The sequence below is a fragment of the Capra hircus genome, chromosome 6 (assembly GCF_001704415.2).
Source record: "Capra hircus breed San Clemente chromosome 6, ASM170441v1, whole genome shotgun sequence".
Taxonomy (NCBI): Eukaryota; Metazoa; Chordata; class Mammalia; order Artiodactyla; family Bovidae; genus Capra; species Capra hircus.
Genome location: NC_030813.1, coordinates 102,227,378 through 102,238,602, shown reverse-complemented (window position 1 = coordinate 102,238,602; position 11,225 = coordinate 102,227,378). Strand labels below are relative to the sequence as shown.

Genomic DNA, 11,225 nt, shown 5'->3' with positions numbered 1-11,225 from the left:
CACAGTCTGATCTCTCTCAGTATGACCACATCCTCTCCCTACATCTTGATTTGTTCATCTATAAAAAGAATACAGGCCAGGAAACCATGGCCACTTCAACTCTAAGGTACTCTATCCCTGCTCCATCTGGGTGTGACCTTAGTTAACAACTTGGTCCTCTATCAGTGTGTCAACCCTACCAGCTTGTTCTAATTAAGGTGGGAGCTAGAACCAGAAGTGGGCTTCCCAGGTGGCCCTAGTGATAAAGAACCCGCCTGCCAATGAAGGAGATTTAAGAGATGCTGGTTCCATTCCTGGGTCGGGAAGATCTCCTGGAGGATGGCATGGCAATCTACTTCAGTATTATTGCCTGGAGAACCACATGGACAGAGGAGCCCCATGGGCTACAGTCCACAGGGTCCCAGAGAGTCAGACAGGACTTAACACAGTATCAGAAGTAGCTAGTCAAAGTGAAAAGCATACTGGATTTGGATTCAAAGAGAAAGTCGCTTAGTCGTGTCCGACTCTTTGCGACCCCATGGGCTATAGAGTCCATGGGATTCTCCAGGCCAGAATACTGGAGTGGGTAGCCTTTCCCTTCTCCAGGGGATCTTCCCAACCCAGGGATTGAACCCAGGTCTCCCGCATTGCAGGCGGATTCTTTACCAGCTGAGCCACAAGGGAAGCCCTTAGCTTCTAAAAGTTGGCCCTGAAACTCACTTAGCTACCTGACTCTAGGCAGTCCTTCAATCTTAGTTCAATCCGCCTGTTAACAACTGGAATGCTAATCCCTCGCCCATCCCATAAAGTTGTCAATAGGCTCAAAATTAGGTAATTAGGCATTTACCCTGTGGCAGAGTTTACAGACCCGACCTTTGATCATCGCAACAACCCTGTAAGATATAGAAATATTATACTTGTTTTACCGGAGAAGGCAATGCCACCCCACTCCAGTACTCTTGCCTGGAAAATCCTATGAACGAAGGAGCCTGGTAGGCTGCAGTCCATGGGGTCGCTAAGAGTCGGATACGACTGAGCGACTTCCCTTTCACTTTTCACTTTCATGCATTGGAGAAGGAAATGGCAACCCACTCCAGTGTTCTTGCCTGGAGAATCCCAGAGACGGGGGAGCCTGGTGGGCTGCCGTCTATGGGGTCGCACAGAGTCGGACACGACTGAAGTGACTTAACAGCATACTTGTTTTACAGGTGAAAGAAATTGTGGCGTAGACAATTCACGTAGGCAAGATTAACTTCAAAGTGGCGGAACTAGGAGTCTAACCCAGTTCTGACTCCAAAACCTGCGCGCAAAATAGAGGTAAACTACTTTCGTTTGACATTAAGCGGTGACCATCTGACATAGTAATATAGACTCGTCTTGAGTCACCACCCTGTAAGGACTTCAGAAACGTTTCCATCAGACCACGTTTTCGCAAGCCTACTTTGCCCATATGGCTCATCAGATGTCTGGAGTATCACTGTTTGAAGCGGCCCTGACGCGTGAGGCCTGCGGGAACTAACGCGGCTTCCGCGCCCTCAGGGCACGCGGGAGACTCACGCAAGTCCACACGTCAGAACCCGGCGCGTTTCTCTAAGTGCTGCCCCCAAGTCCCCCAGGTCTCTGCACTCAACCCTTCCCTGTCAGAAGCGTCATCTTCAGGAGAAGGCCTAGCTTAGAAGCGCTCTCGTTCGCTGTGGCTTGGTTCCGTCAAGCGTGAGCCGGCCGTCGGCTGTGGGACGCCGAGCCCCGGGCCTCTAGCGGGCGGGGCCGGCACCACAAAGCCCTTTATGGAGGCTCTGGCCTGACGCGGGGCCGCCTGCACCTCCAGGCGCGAGCAGGAAGGAGGCCTGTGCGCGCGGCCATGGGCGACTAAATGGGTGTGCACTCGGCCCTCGACCCACGGGCCCCGAAACCCTCCCACACCCCTGCGACGGTAATCAGGCGCCGGCGTCCTCTCGCGGGCAGCAGTCTCGCGAGGCTTGGGCGGAGGGGCCGCGCCCTCCGCGTGTGTGGCGTGTGTGGGAGGAGGGGCGGAGCTAGGCGTGGGTGGGGAGGGCGCGAGGAGGGCCGGCCCCGCCTCCTCCTCGCAATCTTCCTTCCCTCTCCTCTCTTCCCTCGTCTTCACCCCCTCTTCCCTCCCCTCTTCATCTCTCCTCCCTACCCCGGGCTCTGGAGGACCCGGGTCCTCCCGGGCTCTGCGCCTCCAGCGGGGAGGATACCCATCCGGAAGCCTGAGCTAGAGGAGGCATGGGAGTGGTGCATGAAGTGGGTCACATTTTAAGCGCAGAAGGGAAAACCTGGGAGGAAGGTCTGCATTCTTTCAAAGGATGGAGGACGGAAAGTCCCTGTGCCCACCCGTGCTTTGTGGCTTAACACTGTCACGTTTGAGACACGTTTTGCTGTTGAGGTTTTTTCAGCCCATTTGGCAGGCTTTAGGCAAGGACAGAATACGGGGCCAGAATGTTGATGCTGTTTACCTGGCATTTTCTCCTAATGTGGCAAGAAGTGATAAAACGAGTTCGTGGAAAATAGAAGAGAAAAGAGGTTCAGTTCATGAACATCGGTTAGGGAGGTTCTTAGATTCAGACTTTTTTTTTTCCTGAATCTTTTTATTATTTGGATATTAAAATAGTCCAGTGAATACTTTATCTTAATTAGGTGCGTTGCAATCATTTCAGGCAAAGTGAACAAGAATATCTGAGTCATTACATCAGGCACCTGTGTTAGGAAATTGGGCTGCAATAATTCACCATGGCTTATGGCTTGCAAAGAAAGAATGGAGTAGAAAAGCTTTTGCGGTGCAATTGTTATAAAGTGTAAGTATTTTTATCAGGTAAGCACTGACTCAGGGTAGGGGAGGGGTGTCCTTGTTAAAAAGTACTGGACATCCTTATGTTCCCCGTGAGATACTGGACTGTATGAGGCATTTTCTGGTGCCTGGATACTGATTTTTTTTTTTTTTTTTGATACTGACTTTTAAAAAGGAAAATGATTTTATAAGGATTATAGGAAAATGATTTTATAAGGATTGTAGGAAAATGATTTTATAAGGATTGTTAAGTATTCTTACTTGGTTTTTTACAACAAAACAAATTTCAAATGAGAAGACTAAAATTTGGTAATATGATCAAAGTCCCTCAGTCATGTAGTAAGGGAGGGACAAGGATTGAAGTCTGAGTTTTCCTACTCCAAAGCAACATTTTCTACTACTGACAACAACCTTAAAATACCTCTTTAGATAGTGTGAATCTAACTAAGAATGCCTTGGTGTCTGACACATCTTAACAGAATACTAGATTAACTGGTACAGAGAGTCAGTTTTGAATCCTGTGTGTTTGGCGGGTAGTAAATGGACAATAGGGGCTTTCCAATCAAAAGACTGGGGCTCTGGAAATGTAAATTGGTACAGTCAATGTGGAGAACAGTATGGAGGTTCCATAAAAAACTAAAAATAGAACTGCCATATAATCCTGCAGTCTGACTCCTGGGCATATATCCAGAGAAAAACATGATCTGAAAGGATACGCGCATGCCCGTGTTCACTGCAGCTCTGTTTACGAAGCCAAGACATGGAAACAATCTAAATATCCATTGAAAGAGGAATGGATAAAGAAGATGTGGTCCATATATGCTCAGCCATTAAAAAGAATGAAATAATGCCATTTATAGCAACATGGATGGACCTAGAGAGTGTCATGCTGAGTGAAGTCAGTCAGACAGAGGAGGAGAAATGTGTGTGACTGTCCTTATATATGGAATCTAAAAAGAAGTAAGCTTACAAAACAGAGACTCACAGACTTAGAAAATGAACTTATGGTTGCTGCGGTGGGGGAGTTGAAGGGGGATAATTAAGAACTATCTTAACTATTTTAACTAAGGGATAGTTAACTTTAGGAAATACTTCATGTATACACTGCTGTATTTAAAATGGATAACCAACAAGGACCTATTGTTAGTAAAAGGAACTCTGCTCAAAAAAAAAAAAAAAAAAAAAAACCTACCAAGAAAACCAGGGCTCAAAGCCTGGCTCTGCCTCTGGCTGCCCATGCTGCTTTGAGTAAATTACTTAACTTCTTTGTGCCTTGGCTTCCACATCTGTGAAATGAACAGATCAATACCAAGCCACATGGTATGGAATACAAAGGAAGTAATGTAGGTAAGATACTTGTATGTTGTCTGAAATAATAGTAAACCCATAGTGAACATGGGTTGCTACTACATGAGAGTTTCACTCTGTAGTACTGTTGTGCTACCTTGTTTTAAATTTTTGAACTTGTTTTTTAACCTCTCTGCCGCAATCTATGATACATTTATCATTGTGAGTCAATTGAATTTTACTTTTTGACAATATTCTAAGAAGGAAATGGAGACATCCCACAGGGTTATAAAACCAGAGTTATGGGAAAACTCATTATTGTACTCTGCTTAGATCTGTTAGTTCAGTATGACTTTAGACCTTGAACTATAGGCGAATAACCACTATAGTCATTGTTGCAAGCATAATTTTTATAACAAAGATAGTCCTGTATTTGGAGAATGATTTAAAGCACTGATTCTGTGGTTTTGGCTATATAGCATTTTATATCATGAATAATATTTGCAAAACTAGTGTCTTCTCTGTCAGTCTCACAAGAAAGTATTTGATATCATTCTGTTTATAAAAGCAGCTAAGTTAAGAGGAATAGAATGGTGTTCTGTGTCACTCAGTCGTGTCTGACTCTGTGACCCCATGGATGGTAGCCTCCCAGGCATCTCTGTCCTTGGGGATTCTCCAGGCAAGAATACTAGAGTGGGTTGCCATGCCCTCCTCCAGGGGATCTTCCTGACCCAGGAATCGGACTGGGGTCTTCTGTATTACAGGCAGATTCTTTCATTTGCTCAGGCAGTTTTTCACTTTGGGCTTTTTTTGGTTAAACAATTTTAGAAGATCAAAACCATTTGACATTTTTATTTTCAAATGCTTTGAAAGGAAAATAAAATGTTATCTCTCATATCTCCATTCTCATCCCTATGCTACCTGCCCAGTCCCACTCAGGTAAAATGTTTTATGTTTTCCTACAATTTCTGTCTCTTGTATATGATACACATATGTACACATATGTATATACACACACATTTTTGCACATGGGGGATTATATTGAACTTTGCTCCATCCCCTATTTTATCTTGTGTAGCCTAGTGAGCACAGATTCTAGAATCTGATTTTCTGATTTGAAATTTCAAACTCAAGCCTTGTGATCTTGAGTAAATTGTAGATTTTAGACATTTATGTCTTAGATTTTAGAACACTTTTGTTCTTTTAGTCCATAATGCCATCAGTGTCTCAACTGTATTCACATCATTTATATAAACCTGTAGTATGCATGTGTGCATACATATATGTATATACATACTCCTATATATGTATACATAGATATATCTGTACATGCATTAAAATTTCAAACCCAAGCCTTGTGACCTTGGGTAAATTTTTCTCTGTTCCTGCTTCCCAACCTATAAAATAAGTATAATAGCACCTTGCCTACTTCATGGCAATTAAATGTGTTTATATATGTAAACTGATTAAAAGGGTATCTAGCATGTAGTAGGTGCTAGGTAAACATTAACTGTTTGATTGCTCATCTTTCCAAATCCATAGATAAAGATAAACCTCATTCTTTCATTACATATGTGTACTACAGTTTAGCCAGGCTCTTCTTTGTAGGCATTAAGACTATTTTGTGAGGTTTTTTGGATAAGCAATGCTTCACTGAGGATTCTTGTAAATACATCTTTGTGTACTTGTTCAAGTGCATTTATAATAATTGTAGACTTCAAGTCACGCCTTAAGATTAGATGATAAAGTAACAAGGAAGCTGGAGGAGGAAGACAGATGGCATGTATGTAATAAGCTCATTTCATCTAGTTATACCAAAGCAGGTCTTTCCCCTGTCCTCATACATATGAATTCACATTGACTGTAACTGAGAAACATAGCTGATACTTAAAACTTCCAAAGTAGGATACATAAAACAATCCATTAAAATTTCATTGTGATTATTTTTAAATACTGTAGTTTAGGATTTCATTCCTTTTTCCTGTTTTCTAAGGATTCTGTTGATACTTCTAAACAAACCTGGGTTACATCTCAGCTCTGGTTCTCAGTTAACTTCTGAGTCTTTGTTCCCTTGTCTTACCTCCATGGTGTTGTAAAGATTAAAATCAGATCATGGACTTCCCTGGTGGTCCAGTGGCTAAGACTCCATGCTCCCAATGCAGGGGGTATGGGTTTGATTCCTGGTCAGAAAAATAGATCCCACATGCCAAAACTAAGAGTTTGCATGCTGCAACTAAGATCCAGCACAGCCAAATAAATAAATATTTCTAAAAAATTAAAAAAAAATCAGATCACACACTCAAAGCTTTACTGTGTGCCAAGTACCATATTCATAATATTGCATTTGTTCCTTCCCTAATGTGATCATATTTTTGATCAACCAAGAAAGACTTGGAGCTTGCAGTTTTTAACTACATCCTCTTTAAAGACATGGAAAGATTGGATTGACTGCATGGAGTCTGTTTTTTGAGCTAAAGTTCCTATCATTATAATTTATGGTTATTTTTCAATATATTAATATTTCTACATTGAAAGATTATACCATGTTGATTAAAGGCTCCTTCTCCTGGCTAGATTTGCAACTCTGGAAAATCCTGAATACTCCTCTGCAAACCAAAATCTCTAGTGGGAAATGGAACTGAGAACACAAATGTCTTATTTATATCCTGTCATCAATGTCAAGAAATATTTATTGAATGAGTTAATTTTTGCCCCAGACAGGAACCCTGGGAACTTGCACTACTCACACAGACGTGGTACACGAAACTAGCCAACATCAAGTTGCCTTTCTTGGAAGAAATTGCATTTGGTAGCTGTGTACACCTCAAAAAATGCAAAACCATTAAGGATGGTCTGCTCCCTTCAGCAGAATGTAAGTTCTGTAGGACCTACTTTAATAAATTACAAATTTTGTGTGTTATTTTGATTATTGAACCTGTGTTTGAATCTGCTCACTCACACCCAGGCTCCCTTCTGTGTAGCTCTGTCTTCTTGTTTGGTATTCAAGAATGTGGATTTTTCTGTGTGATAAATATTCATCTTGGACTAAACTATGCCTGGTAAAAAATGTCAGTTGGATTGCTTCGTGTATTTTATTTTTCAGCCATCCAATGTGAAAGGGAGTATGAAATGAAGCGCTTGAATAACCTGAAGTGTCAGGAAAATGCAGCTAAGAAAATTCAATTTTCCCTAAGGGAAAGGCCAATTGGTTTGAGAAGACCTCTTCCACCTAAGTGACTGTCATCTCATAGTTGAATCTGTTCTCTGTGGGTTTTGCATCCAAAGAGGATGAAGGACTCTGACCTTTCCCTGTGTGCAGTCGGATGCATTCATCTGAATGCCCCCTGGTGGATGAGTCAGCTCCTGTGGGTTATGGACAGCTCTTAGCCAACACCTCTTAGCTGACAGCTCTCAAAGATCTGTTTTCCAGCTACGTATTTGTACCGTTGTATCACAGACAACAGCACTGTAAGTAGATGAAAATGTTGCTGGCATTGAGTCACTTGTGCTATTCATTTTGATTTTTGTAAAACTGCACCAAGGTAAGGAGAAACTCCTTGTCAGAGGCATTGCCCCCTGCCCCCAAGAGACATTATTTTGAAGAATATTTTGAATTTTCATCTTTGAGACCCCCAAGGAGCTGCCAAAGAAGGAGAGAGACAAATTATTTTTAAAGCATAAAAAATTTTGTTAAAGAAAAATTGTGGGTTTCATTTTAGTAACCTAGTTTCCAGTTTTCAATGAAACATCATTTATTATTCTCATGTGGTACTTTATTTTTAAAAAAGTATTTATTTGATTGTACCAGGTCTTAGTTGCAGCATGTGGGATCTTTTAGCTGTGCCATATGGGATCTATTAATAATTCCCTAACCAGAGGTCAAACGTGGTCCCCCCCCCCCCGCATTGAATAGAGCATGGGGTCCTGGCCACTGTACCACCAGGGAAGTCCCTCTCCTGTGGAACTTTAAAGTGGCAAGATTAAAGTTTTTGTTCTCCAAAAAACCATCTTTTTCCTTTTGCCTATTTTCATACTGTCTCTCTGGGATGCCCTCTGGAGCATGTGGAACGCACATACATATGTGAAAAGGACATGAAAATACAAAGACAGCATCTGTGAGGAAAACTCACTTGTACAGAGTGGTTGGAGAATGGGGAATTGACTAACTGGAAAGAACTGGATTTGCGTAAACCAATTTTCCTAGAATATGAATCCAGTAAAGTACACTTGGATATGAAGGCTATATTTAAGCACAATTAAGTGTTTGTTGTAGGCTTCTCAGGTGGCTCAGCAGTTGAGAAACTTCCTGCCAATGCAGGAGACCTTGGTTTGATCCCTGGGTATATCACCTGGAGAAGGAAATGGCAACCCACTCCAGTATTCTTATGGGGAAATGGCATGGACAGAGGAACCTGGTGGGCTACAGTCCGTGGGGTTGTGAATGAGTCAGACACGACTTAGCAACTCAACAAGAACAAACAATGTGTGCAGTATTTAGCAACTGACTTCAGTCTAGTTGCTCAGTTGTGTCCGACTCTTTGCAACCCATGGACTGCAGCATGCCAGTCTTTCCTGTGCATCACCAACTCCCAGAGCTTGCTCAAACTCATGTCCATCGAGTTGGTAATGCCATCCAACCATCTCATCCTCTGTGGTCCCCTTCTCCTCCTGCCTTAGTCTTTCACAACATCAGAGTCTTTTCCAGTGAGTCAGTTCTTTGCATCAGTGGCCAAAGTATTGGAGCTTCAGCTTCAGCATCAGTCCTTCCAACGAACATTCAGGACTGATTTCCTTTAGGATTGACTGGTTTGATCTCTTTGCAGTCTAAGGGACTCTCAAGAGTCTTCTCCAACACCACAGTTCAAAAGCATCAATTCTTCAGTGCTCTGCTTTCTTTATGGTCCACGTTTCATATCCATACATGACTACTGGAAAAACCATAGCTTTGAGTAGATGGACCTTTGTTGGCAAAGTAATGTCTCTGCTTTTTAAAATACTGTCTAGGTTGATCATAGTTTTTCTTCCAAGGAGCAAGCGTCTTTTAATTTCATGGCTGCAGTCACCATCCACAGTTATTTTGGAGCCAAAGAGAAGAAAGTCAGTCACTGTTTCTATTGTTTCCCCATTTATTTGCCATGAAATGATCGGACCAGATGCCATGATCTTAGTTTTTTAAATGTTGGGTTTTAAGCCAGCTTTTTCACTCTCCTCTTTCACTTTCATCAAGAGGCTCTTTAGTTCCTCATCACTTTCTGCCATAAGGGTCGTGTCATCTGCGTATCTGAGGTTATTGATATTTCTCCTGGCAATCTTGATTCTAGCTGTGCTTCATCCAGCCTGGCATTTCTCATGATGTACCCTGCATATAAGTTAAATAAGCAGGGTGACAATATACAGCCTTGACATACTTCTTTTCCTATTTGGAACCAGTCTGTTGTTCCATGTCCAGTTCTAACTCTTGCTTCTTGACCTGCATACAGATTTCTCAGGAGGCAGGTAAGGTGGTTTGGTATTGCCATCTCTTTAACAATTTTTCACAGTTTGTTATGATCCACACAGTCAAAGGTTTTGGCATAGTCAGTGAAGCAGAAATAGATGTTTTTCCATAACTCTCTTGCTGTTTCTATGATCCAACAGATGTTGGCAATTTGATCTCTGGTTCCTCTGCCTTTCCTAAATCCAGCTTGACCATTGGAAGTTCTTGATGCATGTACTGTTGAAGACTTGCTTGGAGAATTTTGAGCATTACTTTGCTAGCATGTGGAGATGAGTGCAATTGTGCAGTAGTTTGAACATCCTTTGGCTTTGCCTTTCTTTGGGATTGGAATGAAAACTGATCTTTTCCAGTCCTGTGGCCACTGCTGAGTTTTCCAAATTTGTTGGCATGTTGAGTGCATCACTTTCACAGCATCATCTTTTAGGATTTGAAATAGCTCCACTGGAATTCCATCACCTCCATTAGCTTTGTTCGTAGTGATGCTTCCTAAAGCCCACTTGATTTTACATTCCAGGATGTCTGGCTCTAGGTGAGTGATTACACCATCATGGTTATCTGGGTCATTGAGATCTTTTTTGTACAGTTTTTCTGTGTATTCTTGCCACCTCTTCTTAGTATCTTCTGCTTCTGTTAGGTCCCTACCATTTCTGTCCTTTATTGTGACCATCTTTGCATGAAATGTTTTCTTGGTATCTCTGATTTTCTTGAAGAGATCTCTAGTCTTTCCCCGTCTATTGTTTTTCTTCTATTTCTTTGCATTGATCACTTAGGAAGGCTTTCTTATCTCTCTCCTTGCTATTCTTTGGAACTCTGCATTCAGATGCTTATATCTTTCCTTTTCTCCTTTGCCTTTCACTTCTTTTCATTTCTCAGCTATTTGTAAGGCTTCCTCAGACAACCATTTTGCCTTTTTCCATTTCTTTTTCTTGGGGATGGTCTTGATCACTGCCTCCTGTACAATGTCATGAACCTCCGTCCATAGTTCTTCAGGCATTTAAATCTAATCCCTTGAATCTATTTGTCACTTCCGCTGTATAATTGTAAGGGGTTTGATTTAGGTCATACCTGAATGATCTAGTGGTTTTCCTTACTTTCTTTGGTTTGAGTCTGACTTTGGCAATACGCCTACTTTCTTTGGTTTGAGTCTGACTTTGGCAATACGGAGTTCATGATCTGAGCCACAGTTAGCTTCCGGTCTTATTTTTGCTGACTGTATAGATCTTCTCCATCTTGGGCTGCAAAGTATATAAACAGTCTAATTTTTGACCATCTGGTGATGTTCATGTATAGAGTTTTCTCTTGTGTTGTTGGTAGAGGGTGTTGGCAAAACTCTGTTTGCCTTTGCCCTGCTTCGTTTTGTACTCCAAGGTCAAATTTGCCTGTTACTCCAGGTATCTCTTAACTTCCTACTTTTGCATTCCAGTACCCTGTAATGAAAAAGACATCTTTTTTGGGGTGTTAGTTCTAGAAGGTTTTTTAGGTCTTCATAGAAGCGTTCAACTTCAGCTTCTTCAGCATTAGTGGTTGGGGCATAGACTTGGATAACTGTGATACTGATTTGTTTGCCTTGGAAACGAACAGGAATCATTCTCTCATTTTTGAGATTGCACCCAAGTACTGCATTTTGGACTCTTGTGTTGACTATGAGGGCTA

The 11,225-nt window shown here is 41.9% G+C and overlaps 2 protein-coding genes across 2 annotated transcripts in view; both read left to right on the top strand.

The window, feature by feature from the left end:
- On the top strand, positions 2,648–7,724 carry C6H4orf36 (chromosome 6 C4orf36 homolog). Its single transcript, XM_018049700.1, has 3 exons — positions 2,648–2,795; positions 6,793–6,947; positions 7,179–7,724. Exons 1-3 carry the CDS (start codon positions 2,731–2,733, stop codon positions 7,310–7,312), a joined length of 354 nt encoding a protein of 117 aa, XP_017905189.1. The 5' UTR covers positions 2,648–2,730; the 3' UTR covers positions 7,313–7,724.
- The window catches only part of SLC10A6 (solute carrier family 10 member 6), a 68,877-nt gene continuing 64,523 nt past the window's right edge, over positions 6,872–11,225 (top strand). The window contains exon 1 of the mRNA XM_005681872.3: positions 6,872–6,947. The gene's annotated coding sequence lies outside the window, so the exon portion shown is untranslated. The remainder of the gene's footprint in view (positions 6,948–11,225) is intronic.

Bases quoted from the DNA above. Each gene is read 5' to 3' on its own strand.
- C6H4orf36 (XM_018049700.1), top strand. From the start codon at position 2,731: ATGGCTTATGGCTTGCAAAGAAAGAATGGAGTAGAAAAGCTTTTGCGG. The intron at 2,796-6,792 runs GTAAGTATTTTT...TTTTTGCCCCAG, and splicing joins CGGTGCAATTGTTATAAAGT to ACAGGAACCCTGGGAACTTG. The intron at 6,948-7,178 runs GTAAGTTCTGTA...TTTATTTTTCAG, and splicing joins TCTGCTCCCTTCAGCAGAAT to CCATCCAATGTGAAAGGGAG.